This window comes from Crotalus tigris, unplaced genomic scaffold (assembly GCF_016545835.1).
Source record: "Crotalus tigris isolate CLP2741 ecotype Arizona unplaced genomic scaffold, ASM1654583v1 scf7180000024452.453762, whole genome shotgun sequence".
Lineage (NCBI taxonomy): Eukaryota > Metazoa > Chordata > Lepidosauria > Squamata > Viperidae > Crotalus > Crotalus tigris.
Genome location: NW_024100621.1, coordinates 367,292 through 392,275, shown reverse-complemented (window position 1 = coordinate 392,275; position 24,984 = coordinate 367,292). Strand labels below are relative to the sequence as shown.

At 38.4% G+C, this 24,984-nt stretch overlaps 1 protein-coding gene across 2 annotated transcripts in view; it reads right to left on the bottom strand.

Annotated features, from left to right (window-relative positions):
* Nucleotides 1-313: 313 nt before the first annotated feature.
* The window catches only part of SYK (spleen associated tyrosine kinase), a 45,897-nt gene continuing 21,226 nt past the window's right edge, over nucleotides 314-24,984 (bottom strand). Inside the window, exons 7-14 of one of the 2 annotated variants that reach the window (XM_039332175.1) lie at nucleotides 24,792-24,860; nucleotides 22,031-22,115; nucleotides 20,122-20,299; nucleotides 17,328-17,537; nucleotides 14,861-15,047; nucleotides 7,012-7,152; nucleotides 6,707-6,819; nucleotides 314-6,166 (exon numbers count right to left, since the gene is read on the bottom strand). In XM_039332175.1, the coding sequence (XP_039188109.1) occupies nucleotides 6,094-6,166; nucleotides 6,707-6,819; nucleotides 7,012-7,152; nucleotides 14,861-15,047; nucleotides 17,328-17,537; nucleotides 20,122-20,299; nucleotides 22,031-22,115; nucleotides 24,792-24,860 (1,056 nt within the window). In that variant the 3' untranslated portion in view covers nucleotides 314-6,093. The remainder of the gene's footprint in view (nucleotides 6,167-6,706; nucleotides 6,820-7,011; nucleotides 7,153-14,860; nucleotides 15,048-17,327; nucleotides 17,538-20,121; nucleotides 20,300-22,030; nucleotides 22,116-24,791; nucleotides 24,861-24,984) is intronic. The other variant, XM_039332176.1, reaches the window with a different exon arrangement.

Below are 24,984 nucleotides of genomic sequence, written 5' to 3'. Positions count from 1 at the left end.
GCTCTTTGAGAGAACCGCATGAACTACAAGACAAAGATTTCATCAGAATCCTGAAATGCTGTTGTCAACCATTGGAATTGAGATTCAAATATATCTTACTATATTTCTTCATTGCAGAAATTCCCCAATTTCCCTGAAATCTGCAGTAAGGGTGCACCTCCTGAAATCTTTGGAGATCCCTGCCAATCAACACATATAACAACGAAACAGTGATTGGCCATGCTAGCCCTAGAGAGCAACAAGCACAAGCTATAGGCCGAGTTGTAACCACCGTGCAAATGTTGAATGTTTGTAAAAGAAGTCCATTGACATCTGTAAAATATCTTTTAATCTAAAATAGCACTTCATACAGAAACTGAAATTGTAGACTGAGGGGATAAAACTAGGTGAAAACAAATGTATCTTTAAAAACTGCAGACAGTGGAAATAAGGTGACAAAAACATACTCTGTTCATTTGTGGATGATAAAAACAGAACATAATTTAAAAATGCATATTAAACAATGTCAAGGTTTAAATGTCTTAATGTATTAAATTGCATTCCAATGTACCCTTTATTTTGGCTGTTCTTTATTTTCTCACATTTCACAGACATTCTTCATACAAAAGTTTTAAGTGTCAAAAGAAATAATCTTCTACACTCAAGCGAGATGAGGAAAAGATTATAGCAGTTCTCTCTTTTGTACACATTTACATTTAAAGCCTCTCAGAAAGAATTCCAGTAAGTAGTTACCGGTAGTGATGAGATTCTGAATGTTTATTTACTATGATTTTTTTCCTCCCTCTGGCAATAGAGTCAAAATAAAAGGAGTTGCATTGTTTCCCTGTTGAATCATTTCTAGAAATGGAAGCTCCTTTTTCTTTCAACCCACAAAGAAGTTTAAAGAGACAATTAGAAAACAGCCCTTGCAAGTATGTTTGGAAACTCCATGGAATTCAAGATGTATACAGTAAGTTTCTGGTTTAAATGAAGATGAGTTTTGTTTTGCATAAACTATGTACAGTCAGCTAATTGTCCTTTCATGGTTTCAATCATCCTTGTCAGCCACACATTTATCTCCAAGGTTTATTACAAACAAGAGAATCAATCTTTTAAGGTGTCTAAAACAGGTAAGAAAGAAGGCCTCACTTTCAATTGTGATAGGTACATCAGCTTAACAAAAGTCAGTATTGCTGACTGTTGTGACAATTTACTGTTGACAGATTGTGACAATCGAGGTTTAATCAGAGATGGGAAATCTTCATGTAAGCTACACATAGTATTTCTCATTAAGGAAATGCATCAGGATTTTAAAATAGATACATTTATCTTATTACTATGACAATATTTGTTATATGCAGGTGGGCTTGAATTCATCTGCCTCATTACAAATATATTTGCCATAGATACAGATAAAATAAGATCTTGTGAATGTATATAAAATTAACAAATGATAATTAAGTATAAGTTATTCAAATCTATTATTACATAATGTTTTTCTTTATGCCTAAAGAGATTTAAAAATAAATTAAAGTGAAAATGTTTTATGTCCAGTTATTTAAAATAATATAATTTCTATTGCATAATTTGGTTTATATTAGTTCTTAAATCTTCATGATAGGATGTATGGCTACATATACCAGAATTAAAATATAATCCTAATAACATTTAAAAAAAATACAGAAAATACTATTGATCAGGAATTGCATCATTAAGCATTACAGAAATCATTAAATTCTAAGCCAATAATAATGTTTCCAAAAAAAAAAGAGTTGCTAATATTATCAATCAAATGCTTTGTGGTGTTAGTCCAACATTCCCTTTTTAGTGGACTTTCTGAGGTAAGAAATGGATGCAAGATTACAAAAATGTAAGGTAGTTACAGACTAAGGCAGAGGTCTCCAACCTTTTTGGTTTGGTGGTCTGGAAAGGAAGGCAGGAACCGCTACGTGTGCACGTGCAAATGGGCCATGTGTGTGTATGCACGCAAAATTTCCCCCCACACATGCATGCGCACATGCAAATGGGGCTGCTCAGGTGTGAGTGCTGCAAATGGGGTGGCGCTAGTGCCAGTGAGACACTCTGGGGTGGGGCTGTGCTAGTGCTGGTGATGCTCAGGGCAGCACTAGTACCAGAGGGATGCTTGGGCCAGCGCTAGTGTTGGTGGGGCACCCAGGGGCAGGGTAGTGCTAGCACCACCAGGTTGTTCAGGGCGGCACTAGCGTGAGTGGGGAGGGGTGAATACTAGCCATCCCTTCATGCAGCCCGGTAGCCAAGTGGCCACATCCTGGTAGTGGGCTGTGGCCCATAGGTTGGGGACCCCTGGACTAAGGTATATATTTTTTTCTTCCATTAGTTCCTGTCTGATTCTCAGAGACTGCCTGGAGAAGTCCCTGCAGTTTCCTTGGCAAAGTTTTTTCAGAAGTGGTTTGCTCTTCCTTCCTTCCTAGGGTTGAGAGAGAGTGATTGGCCCAAGGTAAGCCATCTGGCTTCATGCACATTGTCTCCTGTTTTCTATCCTGGTGCCTTAACCACTACACCAAACTGGCTCTCTAAATAAGATAATAAGGGTCATCTAAAATTACACTTATATTGTGCAAGGACATGCAAAAGAATTTGCATTTATTCTCCTTGCAATACCCACAAGTGTCTGCAATCTTCTGCAGCATCCTTGGATAGAACACTGGTAGAAGAACATATTTCGCTGGTAGATGTTCAGCTAACAGGGGAAACATGCATAGTTGGATATATATCCTACCGTCTGAATACCCAGTATTGTTCTGAGAATAAGGCAAGATGATCGTCTAGTAGAAACATTTCAAGAAACCTAAGGCATGAACATCTTTTTCTGATAGTCCTATATTACAGACAATACAAAAAGCACACAGAATACTATTGCACAATAGATGCAGTATTAGAAACTCTTATTAAAGGAATCAATTCAATTAACAGTTTCTCCATGCCTGAACTGAGAACTTTTTGGTTACTTGAAGATGTTTGTTATCAAGGCATCTTGGTTATCAGCCATGGAAGGATTTCTCATAATACCCTCATTATCACAACTAAAATCATGAGCTTACAGTTGGTCATGAAGATGGTAGATGGTAAGTCAGCTTTTGGGCTCACAATTATATAAAAAAGAGTAAAGTAAGAATAATGAGTAAAGAAGGCATTCATCTTTGGGATAAATGCCGAGACAAAGATGGCCTTTCCCTACTACCTAATTCAAGTGGCTTTCTGTGTTTGAGTCAGCAGAAATCTATACTGGCATAAAATGTATTGTCCCATCGCCTTTCCTATTCCTGGATCTGGAGAACCCTCACAATTTGTTAAGCTATCGATGAAATTGCTGGGTCTGGAGCAACTATGCCCAGTGTTTTCTCCAAGGCTAAGAAAAGAGAATGGTGACAGATCCCTGGGAATGGAAGGGAAAAGGTGTGTAACTCCAGAACTTGAAGCTAATCCTACTCTCTAGAAGTCACCTGACTGTGTTGCTGACAGAATACTCCATGAAGGATCTAAGATTTTATAGACTTTGGGATGACTAGGGCAGAGGTCCCCAACCTTTTTGGCACCTGGGACGGTTTCATGGGGGACAGTTTTTCCATGGACCGGGAAGTGGAGGGGGGCAAGGGAAGGTTTCAGAATGATTCAAGTGCATTACATTTATGGTAAATTTTCTAAACAAATAAATAAATAAGTAATCCACTTTATTTCTAGTATTGTATTAGATTAGATCACTTCTAAAAAAGTGGGAAGGAAAAGAGATAATCCTAAACTCAGCCTTCCAGCAAAACAAACCAAAAACCCAGCACACTGAGGAAGTGCTGAAAAAAAAAAACCATGAGAGAGAGAGAGAGAGAGGGGGGAGGGAGGGAGGGAGAGGGAGCAAAGGAACTCAGCACTGTGCAAGCCCAGCAGCCTTGGAAAAGATGCAAATGAGAGAGGGATTCCCTTGGAGACACAGTACTTAAGTGGAAATGTAGCTTCTCCCTCCCCTATTGTAAGCTGGGTAGGAGTGTGCTTGCCTTGCAAATTTTGAGAACTACACGAAGAAAGGAGGGACACACACACACACAAATACACCAAATGACACCTCGAAAAGCAGGCAGGATGTTGCCAAACACGAGGCACCTGGAGCATCAAAATAAAAGCAAAAAACTCCAGTTGAAGTGCAGCGGAGCCCAGCGGTCTTAGAAAAGGGGTAGATAAGAGAGAGAATCCCTTGGAGATGCAATGCTTAAGGTGAAAGGTGGCTTCTCCCTGCCCCTATTTGCACTCTGAGAAAGACACCCTCACACACACATACCTTGGGGAGGTGTCCCCCCTCCAATGAGGCTTTGGGGGAGCTCCCAGTTGCAAGCTGGGCTGGTGCATGTTTGTCTTGCAAACTTGGAAAGTTGCTTAAAGGGAGCGTGAGCCCGGCTGGGGGGCCGGGAAGAGGGAGGAGGAAAGTGAGAAAAAAAAAGAAGGAGGAAGGAGTAGTAGCAGAAGGAAGAGGGATCAAGACCAGGAAGAGGAGGAGAAGGAGGCAGAAGAAGAGGTAGCAGAAGGAACAGGAGGAGGGAGGGAGGAAGGACACAGAGCTCAGATGTTACAAACTAGTTGCAAGTGCAGCCATTGGAGGACCTTGCACTGAGCAAGATGGCTTCTGCCCTGCCACTCTCCCACCCCTGCCCAGAACCCTGCAGACTTGCTGCATGCCTGGAAGTGGAAGACGTGCTATCAGCGCATCTCCAGCTGTGTGGCCCGGTTCCTAAGTGGCTGAGGCTCAGTATCGGTCCATGGACCGGGGGTTGGGGACCCCCGGACTAGGGGGTTCCTCTCCCTGTAAGATACAAAACATAATGGATAAGAACAACTTAAGCCTGTCTCATCAATGGGCTGAGGACAAGACAAAAACATTACAGGAAGACGTATATAAAGAAGTTGCTAGAATATGTTTGTATTATGATTAGATGGGTAAGGATATTTTAGAGGAGAATATTTGATGACAACAATGATCAGAATAGTTAAAACAATGGTCCTTCCAATAATATACTGTATATTGATACTGAGAAAGAACAAGAGAATCAAGTTCAGATGATGGATCTAAAGACAGTAAGAATACTATGCAAAAATGATTATTCAGTCCTGAGCCAAAAAAAAGCTCACTGCCTTTTGACATAGAATAAAAAATATGACTTTGTTTGTCAAGAGGGAAAAATAAAAGAAAGGGTTGAAACAGGAGAAAGACAGGTTAAGGCAGATGGAGAGGATAAAAGAAAATTTTGCATGATTATCCCAGGAAGAGTTATGAGTTATTGTTGGAAATAAATGGAGATACTGAGCAGTACTCCAGGAGACAAGCCTGACTCATTAAACAGTTAAGGTTTTAATATAGAGTAGACCTAAATAAACGGTGTTCCCAGAGCTCATCAGAGTTTTGATTATATGATACAAAAGACTGAGGTTAAGCGCTGATGTTAGTTCATCTATAATTTTTATTTTTTTACTTTTATTATTTAATAAGTGCAACCTTAAAGATTAAAACAATAATAGGGATCTGTTGTTACTGTATGAAATAATTTGCCAATTTTGTTACTAGATGTTTATATTTTACAAAATAATAAATACTAATGGGGAATATTTGACAGAAGTGAGAATATAGCTTTTGTTTTGCATATATATGTCATATGTTTTAAAGCTATGATCTGTTATTTCTAACTTTATTAGCTCATTTCTAATTTAAAACCAGTCTCTGCTTTGAGTTTTCAAAAGTGAAAGTATCTGATTCTCTAAACAGCAATAATGATGAATACAAACATTCTTTTGATATCATAAAAGATGGTACATTTGAACAGCAAGACAGAAAGCAACCTAACACAATCCATTTTTTAAAATAGATTAAGCAAACATAACTAATTCCAGATCCTTGAATATCAAAATAGCTCACTTTGAAAATATTACTGTAGATACTAGCAAGTTTTTTTAAAAGTAGCAAGGTAATTCAACAGCAATGGTCTTTTCACAATGATTCTTCTGGAGAGCATTTTAGTACTTCTGCAACTTATCTGAAAAATCAAATTTTGTATCTGCCTCTTGGGATGTCTTCACTGAAATTCCACAATAGATTTATTGAGCAATGTCATAGTAGTAGTTGCGTAGCTTTAATTCAACAGTAGAAAATGATGGCCGATCATCAACACTGGAAGAAAAAAGGAAAATATTTTTATAGCCAACCAGACTCTTTATTATTTGTCTGGCAATTTCCAGTCAATATATTATCTCTTTAACAACAACATTTACCAGCCCTTTCTCTTGCTTCAGGACAGCTTATTGTGTAACTGCTATCATCAGATAACTTAATAGTGGTTTCTCAGCACTTAGCAAGAAACAGCCAGCAAAATACTGCATTACAAAATGACATTTTGGAAACACTGGAAAGGATCACAAATCTAGGCAATGTCTGATCTGTATTTTTCTTTCATCTTCTTATCAATACTATCAGATTGGGTATCTCCTGGATGGAGGTTGAAACAGAGAAGGAGTCAAAAAGTCAAGATGGTGGTCACAACCAAGAGATCAAATCTTGGTATTTATGTTGTGATGCATGAAAAATGGGGTGTATCCCTTCTCATTTGCTAAAGAATTCCAAACTGAGGTATATGCTGGTTTTGATGGAACATTTAACTATGGTCAATGAGCCTGAAAAGCTTCAAGAAACTATTGATATGAGAATACTTACCTATATGTCCAACACAATTTCATTAATTCATAGATATCAGATGAGCAACCCACTGGACATTCCAGTCGTTCTCCTCTTTCAATCATCTGTGCAACATCAATTCCTTTCATACCCTACAACCAACGACACAGAAAACTGAGACAACGTTGGTTTCAATTGAAATAATATCACAATTTCTGAAATGTTTTCTCACAAAGAAGTGTCGTAATGGACATTTGAATAGCATCTACATCTTGGTTTATTTTTAAATCTATGATTTGGAATTAAAGAGGAAAGTTTAATAATGGCAGATAAAGTTTATTTACCTTATATGGCTTTTGTCCAAAGGAAAATGTCTCCCACATTAACACACCGAAACTCCAAACATCACTCTTGCTAGAAAATTTGAAGAAGTTCATGCATTCTGGAGCATACCATTTAACTGGCCATTTGCCATGATGTTCTGCCTGTAATGACACCCAAAATTAAAGAAAACAGTAAAATACATTGGTGTATTATATCTATCAAGCACAACTATAAAAGAATCAGAAAACGTGTTCCATTTTAATTGTTCAATGAACCACAATTTGTTGTTGCAACCCAGAGGTTTTATAGAATGTATTTATAAAATAGATTTATTATACAATGACACAGTAACAGTAATTAATAAAGAACAAATAAATTATATAATATCAGGTAATTACTCAAAATTGTTATTAGAACAAAATCATTATCAGTTAATGGTACTATAGAAGAAATGTTTATAACATTCAGTTGCTTTTCAAGCAAAACTTGCCAATCTCCACATCTTCTCTGTATTCAATAAGAATTCAATCTTATCTGAATCTGGCTAGAATACTTTGCTTTTTAGAAGACGTTCTAATTATTTGGTATGGGTAGCTGAGGAAGTTGGGCAATACTGTATAGTAGATAGTAGGAATAGCCTATAAAATGCTTTTTTTAAAAAAAGGGGGTAGACTCGCTGGGAGTGTGAATATTTTAGGCCAGGGGTCTTCAAACTTGGCCCTTTTATGACTTGTGGACTTCAACTCCCAGAATTCCTCAGCCAGGCATGCTAGCTGAGGAATTCTGGAAGTTGAAGTCCACAAATCATAAAAGGGACAAGTTTGAAGACCCCCATTTTAGGCAATGACCATCATATATATTCCATGCTGCCTGTTGCATCCCTAATCTTACTAATGATGTCTGAACAGAAGGGATAATACAATAGCATATCCTCTAGGTAGATATACAAATTGAATAAATATATTTCAGACATTGCTTGCATTTGATCTTAATTTTTAGTATTGCATATCAAGAGGCACCTTTGTTGATAACCACTAAACTTAAATCAACTTTTGCCAAAATATCAAATACCTTGTTCTTAAAAGTCCATTTTTCTGAGATGCAATTTTCTTTTTTGCTGCATTCACAAATGTAGATGAGGCCTCTTAGTGTTTTGAACCAGTAGGGATATATTGTTGGAATATATTGAATTTTTTTTCTAACAGGGGAAATTTAGGTAACCAGGAAACTGAAAGGAAATGTACAGTATTCCAGTACTAAAAAGCTCTGGTCATGATGCTTGTTTGAATAGGTTGACTGCCAGCCCCTGCACAGAGAAAGGATATGGGGGTATCTTTGGAATTCCCAAAATGATTCTTAAGAATTTATTTTTTTTAAAAAAATGAGTTTGCATTATGAAGAAAGGTTCCAAACTCAGTTTCATAGAGGGGGAAAAAAGGCTAACTTAAGTTTGAGGCAATGTAATATTGGATGAATGTGATGACCATCAACAGTACACTACCATTTCAGTAGCTGTTGTTGAATCTTAATTTCAGGGACACATTATTGAGGCAGGTCTCTCTCTACTGTAAATAAAAAGCCAAGATAGTAACAAGAAAACACTTGATTGCTGGACAAGGTGCCCACTTTTCATTCATCCTTCATTTATGTCTAGGAGAATTTTGCCTAAAAACTCTAACTTTTGTTTTTATAATTGATGGCCCTATTTTTTGCAATCAACTCCCCCACTAACTATATTTGGAACCTGATCTTCTGAAATCTGAAAAGATCCTCACATTTCGTTTTTTCCAACTGTGGTAGCCAACAATGGTTTAAATTATAGTAGTATTGGAGTTAGTGTTTCTTTATGTTTACACATACACATGTGTTGTTTATATTATATTGTGATAAGTTATACACATACACTATATTGTATGCTTATTCTAGTGTTAAATATAAGCATACATCAAACAAAAATATTATAGCAATTCTACAAATTTCTCTGGGAGCAGATGGCAGATGCTATTGGTCTTCACTTTGTTATTCATGAATATTTTTTTCCATTGAAAAATGAAAAGAATGACTCACTCTCTGATATTTCTGGAATGGAGACCATGAGTGAATGAGGTGGATTTTACAGGAAGCATCTGGCCCATCCCTAACTATAAAGAAACTGATGCCATTAGAAACTGTTAAATCTTTCGTTCGCGTGCGAATGATGAAGACACATGGTGACAATTAACAATGCTTTATTCTCCTACTCCATCTCCAAGCAAAAGGCACGCAGGCCTTTTTATAGGGCTTGAAACCCAGACAGAGTGAACCAATAAGAGTTCCTCTTTCTTCACTCCTTGCGCATGCACACAAGGCCGGCGCCGCTCTGTCTGGTCCCGGGCAGCTTTTAGAATGCCTGGGACCATTTGCAACAATTCTGGGCCTGCTGACTTTCCTCATCAGACCCAGGACACAACACACCTCCCCCCTGGATAGAACAAACACAATTCCAATTTTTTTTACAATAATAATAAAATAAATTAAAAGAAAATAATAGTCTGCTCACATGCAGACACCCTTCTTATAACTAATAGAGTTAGCTAACCAACCACTCTCTAATGTGGACTTCGTGTGTCTATCCTCTACCCAACATAGGTCCCATCTCCTCAACCTAGACCTGTAAGGTCCCTTGTACTGACAAGAACCTCACATATTCGCCTAGATGCTTAGGAGGGGCCTTAGCCCGTTGTGACCTACTCAAGGTTAGGGAGGGTGCCTGGTCTGTCAGCTCACCTGCCCGGCTAGGCAGACCAGGACTTGTTCTTAAGGGCGCCTGGCCTACTGGCCCGTCTGTTGGGCTCGCTAGACCAGGACTTTTATGCACATGTTTTGCAGGTGACCCCTGGTGAAGCGTGCCGGCAGAATTGCCAGAGCTCTCCCCAGGCTCCGTAAGAGCAGCCGAAATTCCCCAACCCTCTGAATTGGCTGAGGATTCCCCAACTACCCTGGATGGCTCCAAGGAACTTAGTCCCTCGAGCCCATGACTACTCTCGGATGTGACCTGTGTTGCAGATGTGCCCCAATATTCCCAGTCTTCTGTGGCCGAGGTGCCAGAGTCAGGGGCTGCCTTTATGACAAACCCTGCCTCAGGTGAATTCCTGTTTGGAGCTCTTGCGGATACGTATGACTCCCTGTTCGGCACAATAGCTGAACTCTGAGGATGCCCTTGCACCTCCCCTGAGAAATCCCCTGGGAAATCCTTAGTGACCTGTGGTACGTCCCAGGAACAATGAGATTGTGCTTCAGAAGGTTGACCTGAAGTACAACGTGGTTCCTGGGCCCCCTCCCCCGAGAGCGGAGGCAGAGGCGGAATCCACAAGGGACAACCACCAGCGCAGTTGATCGATGTGACGCCGCAAGATGTGGTCATCTCCCAAGGTCACTTCGTATGAGAGAGGTCCAGAGATCTTACAGATGACAGCAGGAACCCACAGACGACCAGGAGCATAGTTCCTAGCCCAGACCGGATCACCCAACTTAGTCTCCTTGGTGCCCATGGTTGCGACACCTGAGAAGCCACCCGGTCTGGATGCAACCTGTCCAATTTAGTAATGACTCTGCGACCCCAGCGGAGTTCAGCTGGGCTCTTTCCAGTGGTCGTGCAAGATGTGGTGCGGTGTGCAAGAAGAAAGTCAGCTAACCTGTGATGCCAGCTACCAAACGTGAGTCTTTTGAGTGCGTCCTTGGTGGTGCATACCATCCTTTCAGCTTGCCTGTTGGTGGAAGGGTGGAAGGGAGCTGACGTTGCATGCTGGATCAGGTTGGCCTGAAGAAAAGCCTGGAACTCAGAAGAGGTAAATTGAGGGCCATTATCTGAAACCAGGACATCTGGAAGTCCGTGTGATGCAAAAATTCCTCTCAACACCTGGATAGTCCTAGCAGTAGTAGTAGAGGAAACAGGAACAACCTCTAGCCACTTGGAATGGCTATCAACAAGGATAAGGAAGAATTGCCCCTGGAAGGGCCAGGCATAATCTAAATGTACCCTTGACCAAGGGGTGTGTGTCTCCTCCCACTTGTGGACAGGGGTCTGAGGCATTTCAGGCCGTGATTGTTGGCACACTTGGCACCCATGCACCTGAACATCAATAGCTTTATCAAGCCCAGGCCACCAAAGATGGCTGCGCACAAGTGCTTTTATCCTGACTATCCCAGGATGTCCCTCATGTAGAGAAATTAAGACTCTAGACCTCAGTGAGGCTGGGATGACTCCCTGCTACCCCATAAAAGACACCCATTAAAGGTAGACAGTGCGTGTCTCCTTTGCCAAAAACTTTGAAATGTCGCATCTGGACACGTGTCAGGCCATCCTGACAACACCCATGTCAGCATGTGTGTAAGCATGTGATCAGTGGCAGTTTCTGCAGCCACGTCCCTAGCATTGAGGGGAGATTCAGGCAACTCCTGAATGGAAAGAATATTTATGCTTCTACCTGAGTTAAAGGCAATCTGCTTAGGCCATCTGCATGGCCCATTTCTTTTTCAGGTTTGTGAACTAGAGTGTAGTCATATGCTGACAGGAAAATGGACCATCTCAGCATACCTGGAGAAATGATATGTGGAATCTGTTTGTTAGTGGTAAACAAACCCAGCAGAGGCTTATGATCAGTATAGACCATGAAGTGGCAGCCATATAAGAAATCATGAAATTTCTTTATGCCAGCCACTATGGCCAAGGCTTCTCTGTCAATCTGAGCGTAATTCCGCTCTGCAGATCACAGAGTCCTTGAATAATAGGCCAAAGGGACTTGTGTCCCATCAGTCTTCAGATGGCTAAGTACTGCTCCCACCCCATAAGGAGATGCATCGCATGCGATGCAAACAGGCAGTTGTTCATTGAAATACGCTAAAACAGTATTAGAAGTGAGCAAGGCCTTAACCTATTGAAGCTCTTGTCATGGACCTTAGTCCACTGCCAAGGAGCCTGCTTGTCTAAGAGCCTGTGTAATGGCTCTGCCACTGCAGCTTTATGTGGGAGCAATGCATGATAAAAATTTAAGAGCCCCAAGAAGGCTTGCAGCTCACTCTTGGACTTGGGGCTTGGGGCCTGTTAAATAGCTTGTAGTTTAGCTTCAAATCAATCCTGAAACCTAAGAAGTCAGTGGAAGTGACTCCTATCTTGCATTTATCCTGCTTTAGCTTAAGGCCTGCTTTTCGAAAACGAAGCAAAACAGCCCTTAATGTTTCTAAATTTTGAGATGACTCCCCAGCACTGAGGACGTCATCAAAGTAGGGAGAGACCCTAGGAATACTTTGGAATATGCCAGGGGCTACATTGACCCCAAATTGCAGTCTCTTGACCTTGAAGGCCACTCTGTGAGTTACAATAGTCTGGGCCTCTGCAGCTTTCTCATCAACAGGTAGCTGTTGATAGGCCTGTGCCAAGTCAAGTTTTGCAAAAATGCGCCCCCCCTTGAGGGAGGCCAGGATGTGGCTTACAACAGGGACTGGATAAACGTGCTGTTGCAATGCCTTATTCAGTGTACACTTGTAGTCTGCACATATACGTATTTCCCCATTAGCCTTTAGAGGTGTTACTATGGGGGTTTCCCATGGACTAGAATCCACAGATTCTAAAATGCCCTGCTGGAGCAATTGTCCAGCTCAGCATCTATCTTACCCTTAAGGGCAAAAGGTACCCTCCTAGGCTTAACCCTGATGGGCGTGATGGTTGGGTCTAACCGTAGCAAAATGGGAGGCCCCTTGTAGGATCCTAGTTCTGAACTAAAGACATCTGCAAACTTCTTGCAAACCTCTGCAAGGCCCAGCGTTTGCAAGCTGTGCAGCCCAGTTACTTGGATTCCCAGAGCCTCGAACCAATCGAGTCCAATAAGACTTGTACGTTCATCCCCAATAACCACCACATCTAGGGAACCTTCAAAATCCTTATACTGTACCTTAAGGGTGGCCTCCCCTTTAATACACACCATAGAATTTTGAAAATCAGTGAGTATTAGATTCGATGGCCTGAGTTTAACTCGAAGGCCACTACTGATGCAAATCCTTTTGAAGGCATTAATTGAAATAATGAAAAGAGCAGACCCAGTGTCCAACTCCATCAGTAAGGGAACCCCTTGCAACCTTACATTAATGGAAAGTTTCTTAAGGGGGTTGTGTGTCCTTGTTTTCAGAATGTTCCTGCGTGATGCGCAAAAACCCACCCTGTGTTGACTGGGGACCTGGTACCTTTCTGAAGCAATTCTTCCCGAGGTTGAACCTTCTGGCAACCCAGACAGAGGGATGCAATGTAGCCTTGCCTGCCACACGCCTGGCAAATGGTGGAGCGGAATTGGCAATCAGCTCGCATGTGGCGTCCTCCATACCTGAAGCATTGAAGAGATGCTGGGGCCTTGACCGGACGTCCCTTCTGCTTCCTCTCAGCTGGCTGGTGAAGTCTGTCGACCTCCTCTTCAGGATCCACTTCTGATCCTTCTCGAGCATCCTCTTGATGGACGGTAGCTGTGTCTGGAGGATTCCTGGCGAGGCGCAAGGCCTTCACAGCCCCGCCTGCTCCTTCCTCAGCTGCCACCTCTCGCAACGCATTTTGGAAGGAAACATCTTCTTTTGCAAAAATCTTTTGTTGTAAGTCTCTGCTCCTTAATCTGCAGACAAAGCGATCTCGCAGCCTCTCTTCCAGATCCTTGAACTCACAAGGTCTGGCTGCTTGCCTTAAGGCTGCAATAAAGTCCACAGCAGATTCACCTGGCCTCTGGTCTCTCTGCTCGAACTTGTGCCTCCAAGCAATGACAGATAACTTTGGCTGGAAGTGTTCCTTCAACATTTTCTTCAAGTCAGCATATGTTACTGACTCCAGAGGTGCAGGGGCCACCAGATTTTCTGCGATGTCAAAAGCTTCTTGTCCACAGGCACACAAAAGAGTTGCTGCCTTCAGGCCATCTTCTCTAATCTGATTTATTCTGAAGTAGTTCTCCACCTGTGCTACGTAGGAATTCCATCTCTCTGAGTGGGAGACATTGAAATCAGTCAAGTGGCCAATCTTCGGCATTGTAAAGTTTACGATCTTCACCACTTGCTTCTTCTGTAAGCTGTTGTTTGGGGAAAGGGTCCTTTAGCCGAGCTCACCCTCCAGCGATGCTATACTGGCAGGCTGGGATGCTGATTCAGACGCCGTCTTCCCTCTTCAGGACTTCCAGGGTAAGTCCTTAAATCTTTTGTTTCAGCTTACAAAGGATCCCACCTTCATCGCCAGTGTTAAATCCTTCGTTCGCGTGCGAACGATGAAGACACATGGTGACAACTAACAATGCTTTATCCTCCTACTCCAACTCCAAGCAAAAAGCAAAAGGCACGCAGGCCTTTTTATAGGGCTTGAAACCTGGACAGAGTGAACCAATAAGAATTCTTCTTTCTTCACACCTTGCGCATGCGCGCAAGGCTGGCGACGCTCTGTCTGGCCCCGGGCAGCTTTTAGAATGCCCAGGACCATTTGCAACAATTCGGAGCCTGCTGAGTTTCCTTATCAGGCCCAGGACACAACAGAAACAATACTAGAATTCTTCCCGTGAATTCTAGCTCCTTGATTGACTCAGCTTATATAAATTATAGTTGATAAATTTTAATTAATGTTTAGCAAGGGCTTTTGTGATGTCCTAATAAATGTTTTCCCCAACAAGTCATATACATTTAACAAATAAGCATAACTTCACTGGGCTTCAAAAAGCTTAATTACAGGAAGAAATGCTCTATTCAATTCTTTTCTCCCAACAAATTTGCTCAAGGCATAAAGTTGAGCAAAAGCTGAATTATAGTGACATCACAGCACATTGACATTTGATGATAAAAAACTTAAAACATGTTAAAGGATGGAAAAATTACCTTGTAGTAATCATTAGAACCAAGAGCTTTTGAAAGTCCAAAGTCACTGATTTTGGCATAATGTTGTGTAACCAGAAGCACATTTCTTGCAGCTAAATCTCTGTGTACAAAATTATTTTCTTCCAAATATTTCATTCCCATGGAAACTTGATGCACCAGCTCTATTAGGTTCTTTTCTGTGATATCTCTGCAAAATCAAACCTGACTTTTAGAAACCTATTTCTTTTTACATTTTTCATTCTTCATCCCCACCCAGTAGGGAGCAAATACTAATGATACTGTCAAGATTGAAAACTTGGCAGTTACATGCCTGGACTTTATTTGGATACTCAAGCTGGAGGTTGACAGATACAATGAATAAATATTCCAACTTAATTGCTTAATAAGAACTAATTAATAGTCTTTATGCATTCATTCTTTTTCATACATTATTGCTAAATTTTTATTATATCCATGTAGCATCCAAATAGTCTAGAACAGAGGTGGAATACTTTCCTCCCAGTCTTGTACAGTCTCAGAAACCTTCAGAAATTGTCAATGGATTGTAAATTTTAATGTGACATAATTATGATTTGACAGGTGATTATTATTTATACAGGAAATAAATATACTAGTTAAATTAATCTTTTAAACTAATCTTTTAAATTCAAATAAAATTAATATTTTCTGCTCTTTGCTCATTTCTTTGTCCTGATCTTAACAAATGTTTGGAATGTGGCCTGAAAAGCTTGACTTAGTTGGTTTACAAGCAAATGCCAACCATGAAATAGAGATTTTGTGGAAAGTAGACTTTGCAGAGATCAAAGATTCGCCTAAACCAGGTGTGGGGAATGAAGGCCCTTTTATGACTTGTGGATTTCAACTCCCAGAACTACACTGGCTTGTCCTAGCAAGAATATATACTCAATCAATATCACAATTAATATGATATAATTAGGAAGTAGGTTGATGGTGTAGACCAGAGGTGGGGAACTAGGCCCAGTATTTTTCAATATCTTCATAAATGACTTAGATGAGGGAATTGAAAGGGAACTCATCAAATTTGCAGATGACACCAAACTGGCAGAAGTAGCCAACACCCAGAAGACAAAATCAGGATCCAAAAAGATCCTGACAAAATTGAACAATGGTTCGTGTCCAATAAAATGAGTTTCAATGTGGAAAAATGCAAAGTTTTATATTTAGGCAGGAAAAATCAAAGGTACAAGTACAGACTGGGCGAGACCCGGCTTATAAACAGTAACTGTGAGGGACCTTGGAGATCTAGTGAACGATCACTTAACCATGAGCCAGCAGTGAGCAGCAGCAGCCAAAAATACAATCCTGGGTTGTATAAACAGAGGCATAGAATCAAGATCACATGAAGTATTAGTATCACTTTATAAAACCCTAGTAAAACCACACCTGGAACATTGCATCCAATTTTGGTCACCATATCACAAAAAAGATGTTGAGAGTCTGGAAAAAATTCAGAGAAGAGCAACTAACATGATCAAAGGCCTGGAGACTAAAACATACCAAGAATGACTGCAGGACTTGTGTTTGGCTAGTCTAAAGAAAAGAAGAAACAGGGGAGACATGATAGCAGTATTCCAGTATTTGAGGGGCTGCCACAAAGAAGAGGGGGTCATGTTATTCTCCAAAGCACCAGAGGGAAGGACAAGAAACAATGGTTAGAAACTGATCAAAGAGAGAAGCAACCTAGAATTAAGGAGAAACTTCCTGACAGTGAGGACAATTAACCAGTGGAACAGCTTGCCTCCAGAAATTGTGGGCACTCCATCACTGGATATTTTAAAGAAGAGGCTAGACAGTCACTTGTCTAAGATGGTATAAGTTCTCCTGCTTAAGCAGGGAGCTGGACTAGAAGACCTCCAAGGTCCCTTCCAGCTCTATTCTATTCTATCTGAGAATTTCAACTCCCAGAATTCCTGAGTCAGTACGGCTGGCTCAGGAATTCTGGGAGTTGAAGTCCACAAGTCATAAAGGGGCCATCGTTCCCTAACTCTGGCCTAAACAGACTACATCATTTACATTTGTGACATTTCTATATTGCAGTGACTTCCATGCTCTGTAAATGTACTTGTGGAATAGTAAAATCAGCAAAAATCGCAGCCATGCACTCAGGTAATCAGGGATGGCAAGTCAAAATATATATCCTTTATATGAATACAGCATAACCATGTATATCTGTATTCAGTAAATTCACTTGTAGTAAAATTCAGTGGTCTGTCACAAAGCTGTATATATCCCTTCAATGTAAATTGAAGAATAAAATGTTAATTTTGAAAATGACACTGTTATGAAAATGTTTGCTTTTGAAATATTCAAAATTTCAATTTTCAGATATTAGAAAAACTGTTATTTTCATATAACTTGTACTTTCCAATGAGCAGCAATCATTATAATTATCAATTTAGATTCCATCCATTATTGGTTGAAACTTGCCAACTTACTGTCAACTCACCCATGTTTTAACAGATATTTATTCAAGGGGCCAAGCTCAGCCATTTCCATTACTAACATCCAAGATTCAGCTTCACATATCCCAATCATTCGGACAATATACGGGTTATCAAGTTGTTGCATTACATTTGCTTCTCTTAGGAGTTCATCTTTTATTGCTGGATCATTACTTTCATTTTTGAGAATTTTCACAGCCACAGTTTTCTTTCCTCTATAACAGAAATTCCAAGAAAACAGAATTATGTTAAGCTTAGGAGAAGGACAGATGGCTGGAAATGAGGTGGCCTATTTCTGTCCTAAAATAAATTTTGCTGGCTAGCAGTAGTTCACTTGCTTTGCTCTGCTGACATTTTCCAAACAGAATCAGTCTTAATTTCAAATCTGTAGATACCATTTTAATATTTTAAGATCATGAGGCCACTACTGTGGCTTTATCAGAAGTTCCAATTCTTTAATCTATGTTTGAATATTCCAAAAGAGTCCACTTTCAAATTTTTCTTGTACTTTTGATAGAGATATGGTATACTATAGGTGTTATTTCTGTAATGGATTCTATCACACAAGAAAGCAACTCAGGTGCCTTTGAGGCAGCCAAAGCACCTGGTCCATACTGATCCCTCAAAACATGCTTAAACTGAAGACACCTCCACTGTTGCAAACTGGGAAGCCAAAATTCAATTTGAAGTTGGAGAAAATCCTTAAACTAGTCATTATATCATAGCTGATTTAAAATCATGATCCAGCTTGTATCGTAGCTTTCCAATTAAGTTATTTATCATCAATTTTCAAAATAGAATTTTTCCAAAGAGTTAGATCAGTGGTTCTCAACCTGTGAGTCAGGACCCCATTTGGGGTCGAATGACCATTTCACGGGGGTCGCCAAACAACGCAGTCTGCCATTTTTCCCCCTTTTTCTTAGCTGTGCTACTCCCTTTTATTCTATTGGCTTTTGAAAGCCAATAGAATAGACTCTCTTGAATAGAGTCTAATTCTATTGGCTTTCAAAAGCCAATAGGAATTGTCCAGGCTGTCTCTGCCCTGCTGAGCCCACCAAAAGTCCCATTCTGCAAATGGTGCTGCACCAGTTGAGTAGTCCTTGACTTACGACCGGCTGAGTAGTCCTCGACTTATGACCGGTTGGGGGTCGCGGCATTAAAAAGATTGAGAACCACTGAGTTAGATGTTCATGAGTCCCTATCACAACTCAATTTACATCCTAAAATGGCTTGTAGATTTCTCATCACTAGTTTTCCTAGAAATCTTTTCTGCTGCATGTTTCAAGAGCTTGCCATAGAAAATAGGACAAAGGAAATAGATAATAATTGCCAAACTTAACCCATAAAAGATAATATTTGATTATATTTTCATTTCACGAAGACACTAATAAAAACCTTGGACCAGTGGTATTTTTGACCTGTATGATGTGGTACTTGATCCATACCGAGACATATAATAACAATAACAATAACTTTATTGTCACTTTGAATGTACACCAATTGGCATACATCAAAATGAATATAGTAATGTGATCATTTAGTATTTTGGGGTGATAGTGTATTAATGTATATTAATAGATATATGGGTAGATTTTCAAATGTTAAAAATATGTTAATATAATGTTGAAGTTTTGGAATTTATCAAGAATTGTGATTGTATTGAGCATGGGGGGGGGTGGCCCGTTGCAAAACAATTACGTTTTAAAAAATGGAAGATATCAAGGGATAGTTGTCAGAAATGTATGACCAATCTGTTTTGAAAAATGCAAAACAGATTATTTTCTAGCAATCAAAGTAATATATATGTTACTATAGCACAAATTCTGTGATATCTTACAATGCTATCTGGTACTATGCATGTTATAGTAGTGAATTCATTGGTAAATCAATGTCTATTGATAAGTATAAAATATTAGATTTTTCTTTTCTTTCTTAGTTTGTACTTTTGATTTTTTTCAAATTAAAGTTTGTTTTGTTACCAAAAATAAATAATAATAAAATAAAATATAACTTGCACACATAACATTTTTCCCAACAGAAAGGGCAAAGATATATAGAAAACATTATTTGTTAATTACATAGTTTACCAGTTTAAAATTAAAATGCTAATTTTCATATGAACAAATTATAACAAATAAATTTAAATAAGAATACTGTTATGCTAGGCTGTAATCCAAACTGCTCTTTGTAGGCTAATTAAATGAAACTTCTGTATAAATATATACAAAACTGAATTTTAAGGATACAATTGTATCCATATTCATAAGGAAGATTCAGACTGAAATTTGGTAAGCAACTATTGCACTTAGTGGAACTTCTGACTGAGCTTAGAGAGAATAAACTGCCAAAGACTTTGGTTTAAAGCAGTGTTTCCCAAACTTGACAATTTTAAGGCATGTGGACTTCAACTCCCAGAATTCCACAGCCAGCAACGCTGGCTGTGGAATTCTGGGAGTTGAAGTCCTCATGCCTTAAAATTGTCAAGTTTGGGAAACACTGCTTTAAAGATAACACACTAGATTTTTGTTATACAACTGGAATCCAGTGCAAAGATCTGTGTTTAGTTTCATTATGTTAAAGTAATAAACTATTGTTTATGGGAACAACTCTATATTCACTTCAAATACCAAGTGTTTTGAAAGGTTATAACAAATGAACAATATTCATTTGATTGAACCAACTTAATTTTTAATTCTATGTTAGAGAAAGGGTTTTTTCTAATAATTACTGTAAGAACAGTATCAAAATCCAATAAAGAAGAGGATACTAAACAAATAGAGATGGGGAACAATAACCTACTTTTTCATTTCATAAGTGCCTTTTTTTACTGTACCAAAATTACCAGAACCAAGTTCTTTTTCTTCCAAAGTCAGTAAATTTCGGTCAAGAGTGACATTTTTAGCTTTCACTTCTTCTGGATCTGCATATGGACTTTCATAAACTTCTGTATCCATAGGCAAAGGTTCCCTCTCTTCACCTGTTAAATGAACAGAACTTACCTTATTACAACAGTCATTTGTAATCTGTCCTTACTGAATTTAAAATATGAACTTCAAAATATTAGTTCAAAATGAGGCACATTTTTTTCAAATGTTGTTGTTAATTGCGAAGTCGTGTCCGACCCATCGCGACCCCATGGACAATGTTCCTCCAGGTCTTCCTGTCCTCTACCATCTTCTGGAGTCCATTTAAATTCACACCTACTGCTTCAGTGACTCCATCCAGCCATCTCATTCTCTGTCGTCCCCTTCTTCTATTGCCCCCAATCTTTCCCAGCATTAGGCTCTTCTCCAGTGAATCCTTCCTTCTCATTAGGTGGCCAAAGTACTTGAGTTTCATTTTTTCAAATAATCATAATTATATTTTAGTTTGAACTTCAGCATTGAACTATAATGCTTTTATTACTATGCTATTTCATGCATATGGTTCTCATTTGCTTTTGTACATCTTAATGAATCACATATAGTTGCAAACTTTGTGAAATCAGACAGAATTAATCCTTAGAAGAAAGGAAATGTATTTTCATGAGGAACACCCAAACTCTGGACTAATCTATTTTCTGATAAATAGGCAAAGGATTTCTTGGATAAATTTTCTAAAAATACATGTGTGTTATAAATTATCCCAATTAGTCAGTCTTTCTGTTGCTATTGCTGATTTTATTTCCACATACAAACTATTTTATTCAAAAGGGAAAAAAAAAGATATGCATCAATGTGAATGTGATTTAAAGACAACTACAAGAGTCTTGGGTGTGGTTTCCAACCAGTATTACAAAATAATTTGGAATGGAAAGAAAGATAGGCAAAACAAAGCCTTTCCCTCAGATTCCATGTTAAAGAACAAGTGTCTTTTTTTTATGTTGACCAAATAAATTTATAGCCATAGAAAATTATTTGGAGCATTTATTGAGGCTAGAGTCCCTTTTAGACTCTACTGGGAAGGGCCATGTTAGATACAAAATGTAAGGAAGCTTTTATACCAGTTAGTAAAAAGTAAGAACAAAAGATCCAAAAGGTTAGCTATGCTGGCTAAGACAGCCTCTATTTACTGCCCTTTTGTAAGGTCCTGTAGACCTGGTTCTTTCCCTAGGCACTGGAATTGGGTTGTCAGCACTGGAGCTTTGGCACAGATATATGCAATAATAATAGCAATAGCAGATTTATATATTACTTCACAGTGCTTTACAGCCCTCTCTAAGTGGTTTACAGAGTCAGTCTATTGCCCCCAACAATCTGGGTCCTCATTTTACCAACATCGGAAGGATGGAAGGCTGAGTCAACCTTGAGCTGATGAGGTGCAGTCAGCAGAATTAGCCTGCAATATGGCATTCTAACCACTGTGCCAGCACACCATAGTTTATATACAGTTTATAGGTTTTTGGACTTTAATGGAATTCTTTGCTTTTATCTGGTTTGCTGCCCAGAGTTTATTGGATAGATGGATGGCTGTATAAACTGGATAAATAAATAAACTGAAGTCCAGCATTTTTCCAGGCACCAGGTAAGAGAAAAATTGGAGAAGTCTGGTCCACAGTTATACAAAGCACCAATATATCTCAATCAGTATAATCTTAGGCCAATGTGAGACCTGAACAATTGATTTCACTTGTTTGCAGTGAAATAAATAAGCACTTTAACTTGTGAATAGTTACCTTCACTGCCTGTATTTTAGACATTATCAGAAATGATATGAAAACATTACATACCTCGTTTTGCCCATGAGGGTGCATAATTGTTAAACATTGCAAGCAGTGCAGAATCATCTCTCTGGCCAGGAATAGAGAAAGATGGCTATGACACAAACAGATTTTTTTATTTCAATCATTTGGGGTCAAAGAGAAGGACAACATTAAGAAGAAAATTACATGATAAACATTAAGCAAAAACAACATGCAAGCGGAGTTAAAGAAAGGGAGCAAATCTTACCTAAATTTTTGAAAAGTTATTTGCTGCTTATATTTGGCAGTAAAGTAAGGCTTACAGTGAAAAAGCATAAAGATTTCTGCAAATATTTTAAATAATTTCCTAAAGAAGGAATTAAATAACACTTTTATATTTCAATTATAGACAACTATAGATCTTATTTTGGAATCCCGTGTCCACTGAAACAAGAACTGCTCAGTGTTTTTCTTCTAATATATTTTATATTTTCACTGTTATTTTTCATTTTATAAACCATTCTTCAAAAGTGCATAGACTTTGAAGCAGTAATTTGGAAAATAAATGTAATTTACTGGTCTAGCATTATTTGAAACTAACTTATCTCTAAATATCTCTTATTGCTTTTCCCAACCATTGATCTATGCCTTTTATGCAAATGAATAAAAATGAAAAGCTGATTAACATATTAACATGTAACATATTAAGCTTGCTTGGAACACTAGAAAACTGACTAATACAAATGTACCAGGATACACAAGTGATGCAATAGATAATTGTGGTGGCCATAAAATCCTTCCTTCCTTCCTTCCTTCCTTCCTTCCTTCCTTCCTTCCTTCCTTCCTTCCTTCCTTCCTTCCTTCCTCCCTCCCTCCCTCCCTCCCATATTTTTGCAGATCAATATGTGTTTGAATCAAAACAATGTCTACATACATTACATATAGAATGAAATATTTTGTGGAAACTAGTTTTAACTATATTACAGCAATAACAGCATTTTGCTAATATATTTCAATATTTTTATCACTTTATCTGTAAATTCAATTTTAAGATGCTTCCACCTAAATTGTAGAATTTGTACAAAAACTGATATTCCAAGAAAGTGGAAATGTTTGAAATAAATTTGATTTAAAAAGCCAAGCTACAAAGAGATTATATTGCTAGCAAAACAATTTAAGTGTTTTTTAAAAAAATACAACTAGCAACCTGATATGTTTATTTATAAATAAAATGTATAACTGCATAAATATTTACAAATTAACATATATTTAGAGTTGCCTCTACGATGGCAATTGGAAGTCTGAGTACTATTTGGGGCATCACTTTTCATAGAAAGAATAGAAGTCAATTACAAATGCTTTTAACATAAAATCTGCTGCTACTAAATCACTTAGTTGTTATATATGCCACAGAAAAGGAAAATAATTATTACTGGTACTGAATGTTTTAAGGGAATATGTAGTAATTAATAGATACCTATGAATTTCACAGTATATACACTATGTAAGTACCTACAGTATATCTGCTAGGAAAATGTAGGAATTCTACTTTGAACGAAGCAGAGAAAAACAGAGATATGTAAGATGACTGATCCGTTAATGTTCCTGTCTCCTCCAAAGCACTCGATTCTCTCTTTAGCAATGGGGAACTGAGAGTGTTGAAACTGACAGAACTAAATTGATTGGAGAATTACTTTTAAATAGGAAATTCATTCATATGAGACTTTAACACAATTAAGGAGAGAGGCAAAATAAATTAACTTTTCCCTATTTAGTTATGAAGAAGTGAGTATGATCCATTTGATGGGAAAAGAAACAAGCATTTGTAAATCTGTTTTGGAAATTAGGCATTTCCTTTACACCTAACATTTCTGTAAAACGCATAAAACTCATTTCTCATAATAGGCTGTGAATAAATATTTATGTTTGTTTTAGACTTATCAACATAGTTAACGTTCTAATAAAATTGTTCTAATACTTTTCTATTAGAAGAGTTTCTATAGCACAATGAAATCCATGAACTATTTTATTTAATGCATACCATATAGGAATTAGCATTGGACTAGGAACTGGAAGGCCTTGAAAGAGATTATAAAATGGCAATCAAAACACTCAAAATCACCAATACAGTTATTATAGTTCGAGAGGTAAGTAGCAGAAATAAGTCTAATGCTTTGAATTATGTAGGCAAGGGATTCATAAACTCTGAGTCATGACCTCCTGGTTAAGTCTTAAGTAGCTTTGAAGGAAATTGCATTTCTGCTACTACATCTGGAGGGCGCAGCCTATCTGACTGCTAGCTTAGGACTCAACACTTATTCAATGACCTTTTCTGCAACTCTTTCTACACCTTTCTACTCCTAGTGCCCTCGTTATCCTCTTCTTGGGCATCTCTATGGGGTTGGGAAGTTGGTTTATTCAGCCCTGCACTTACACTCACTCCAGTCTAGCTAACATTACTTTACAGAAGAGGACAACGCATCCCAAAGGGAGGCCAGTAAACTTAGGCTGCTTCATGTTTAGACCTGCTTGTAAAATACTTAGTTATTTTCAATTTAGCCACCATAATTATTCTAAAACAAATCACTGTTGTATTTCAAAACAAATAAAATGCAAGCCCAAGTATAAAATAGCCATGGTATGCATTAATTATATAAATTAAGAAGTCAGAGCTGAAGGAAGTTGCTAGATGCTCACAGAAGATTAGCAACAAGAGGCAAAGTAAACTACAAAAAGGTTTGTAAGTCAGCAAAGTGAAGATAATTTTTAAATGTATGGAAAGACTTAACAAAGCTGTGTTTAATTGCACCTTGTGACTTCCTGGCTTTGGGAAAGTATATGATTTGATTCTGGTGATAATTCCACCCGTTGTCCAAGTCTAGAAACCATAAAGGATATCAAAAGAATAAATAAACATATGAAGAAAATATGAAAAAAATCCATATCTATTTTTTTCAGTCATTCACAATAGATCTGTTCTAAGTATATTTTATGAAGTATAT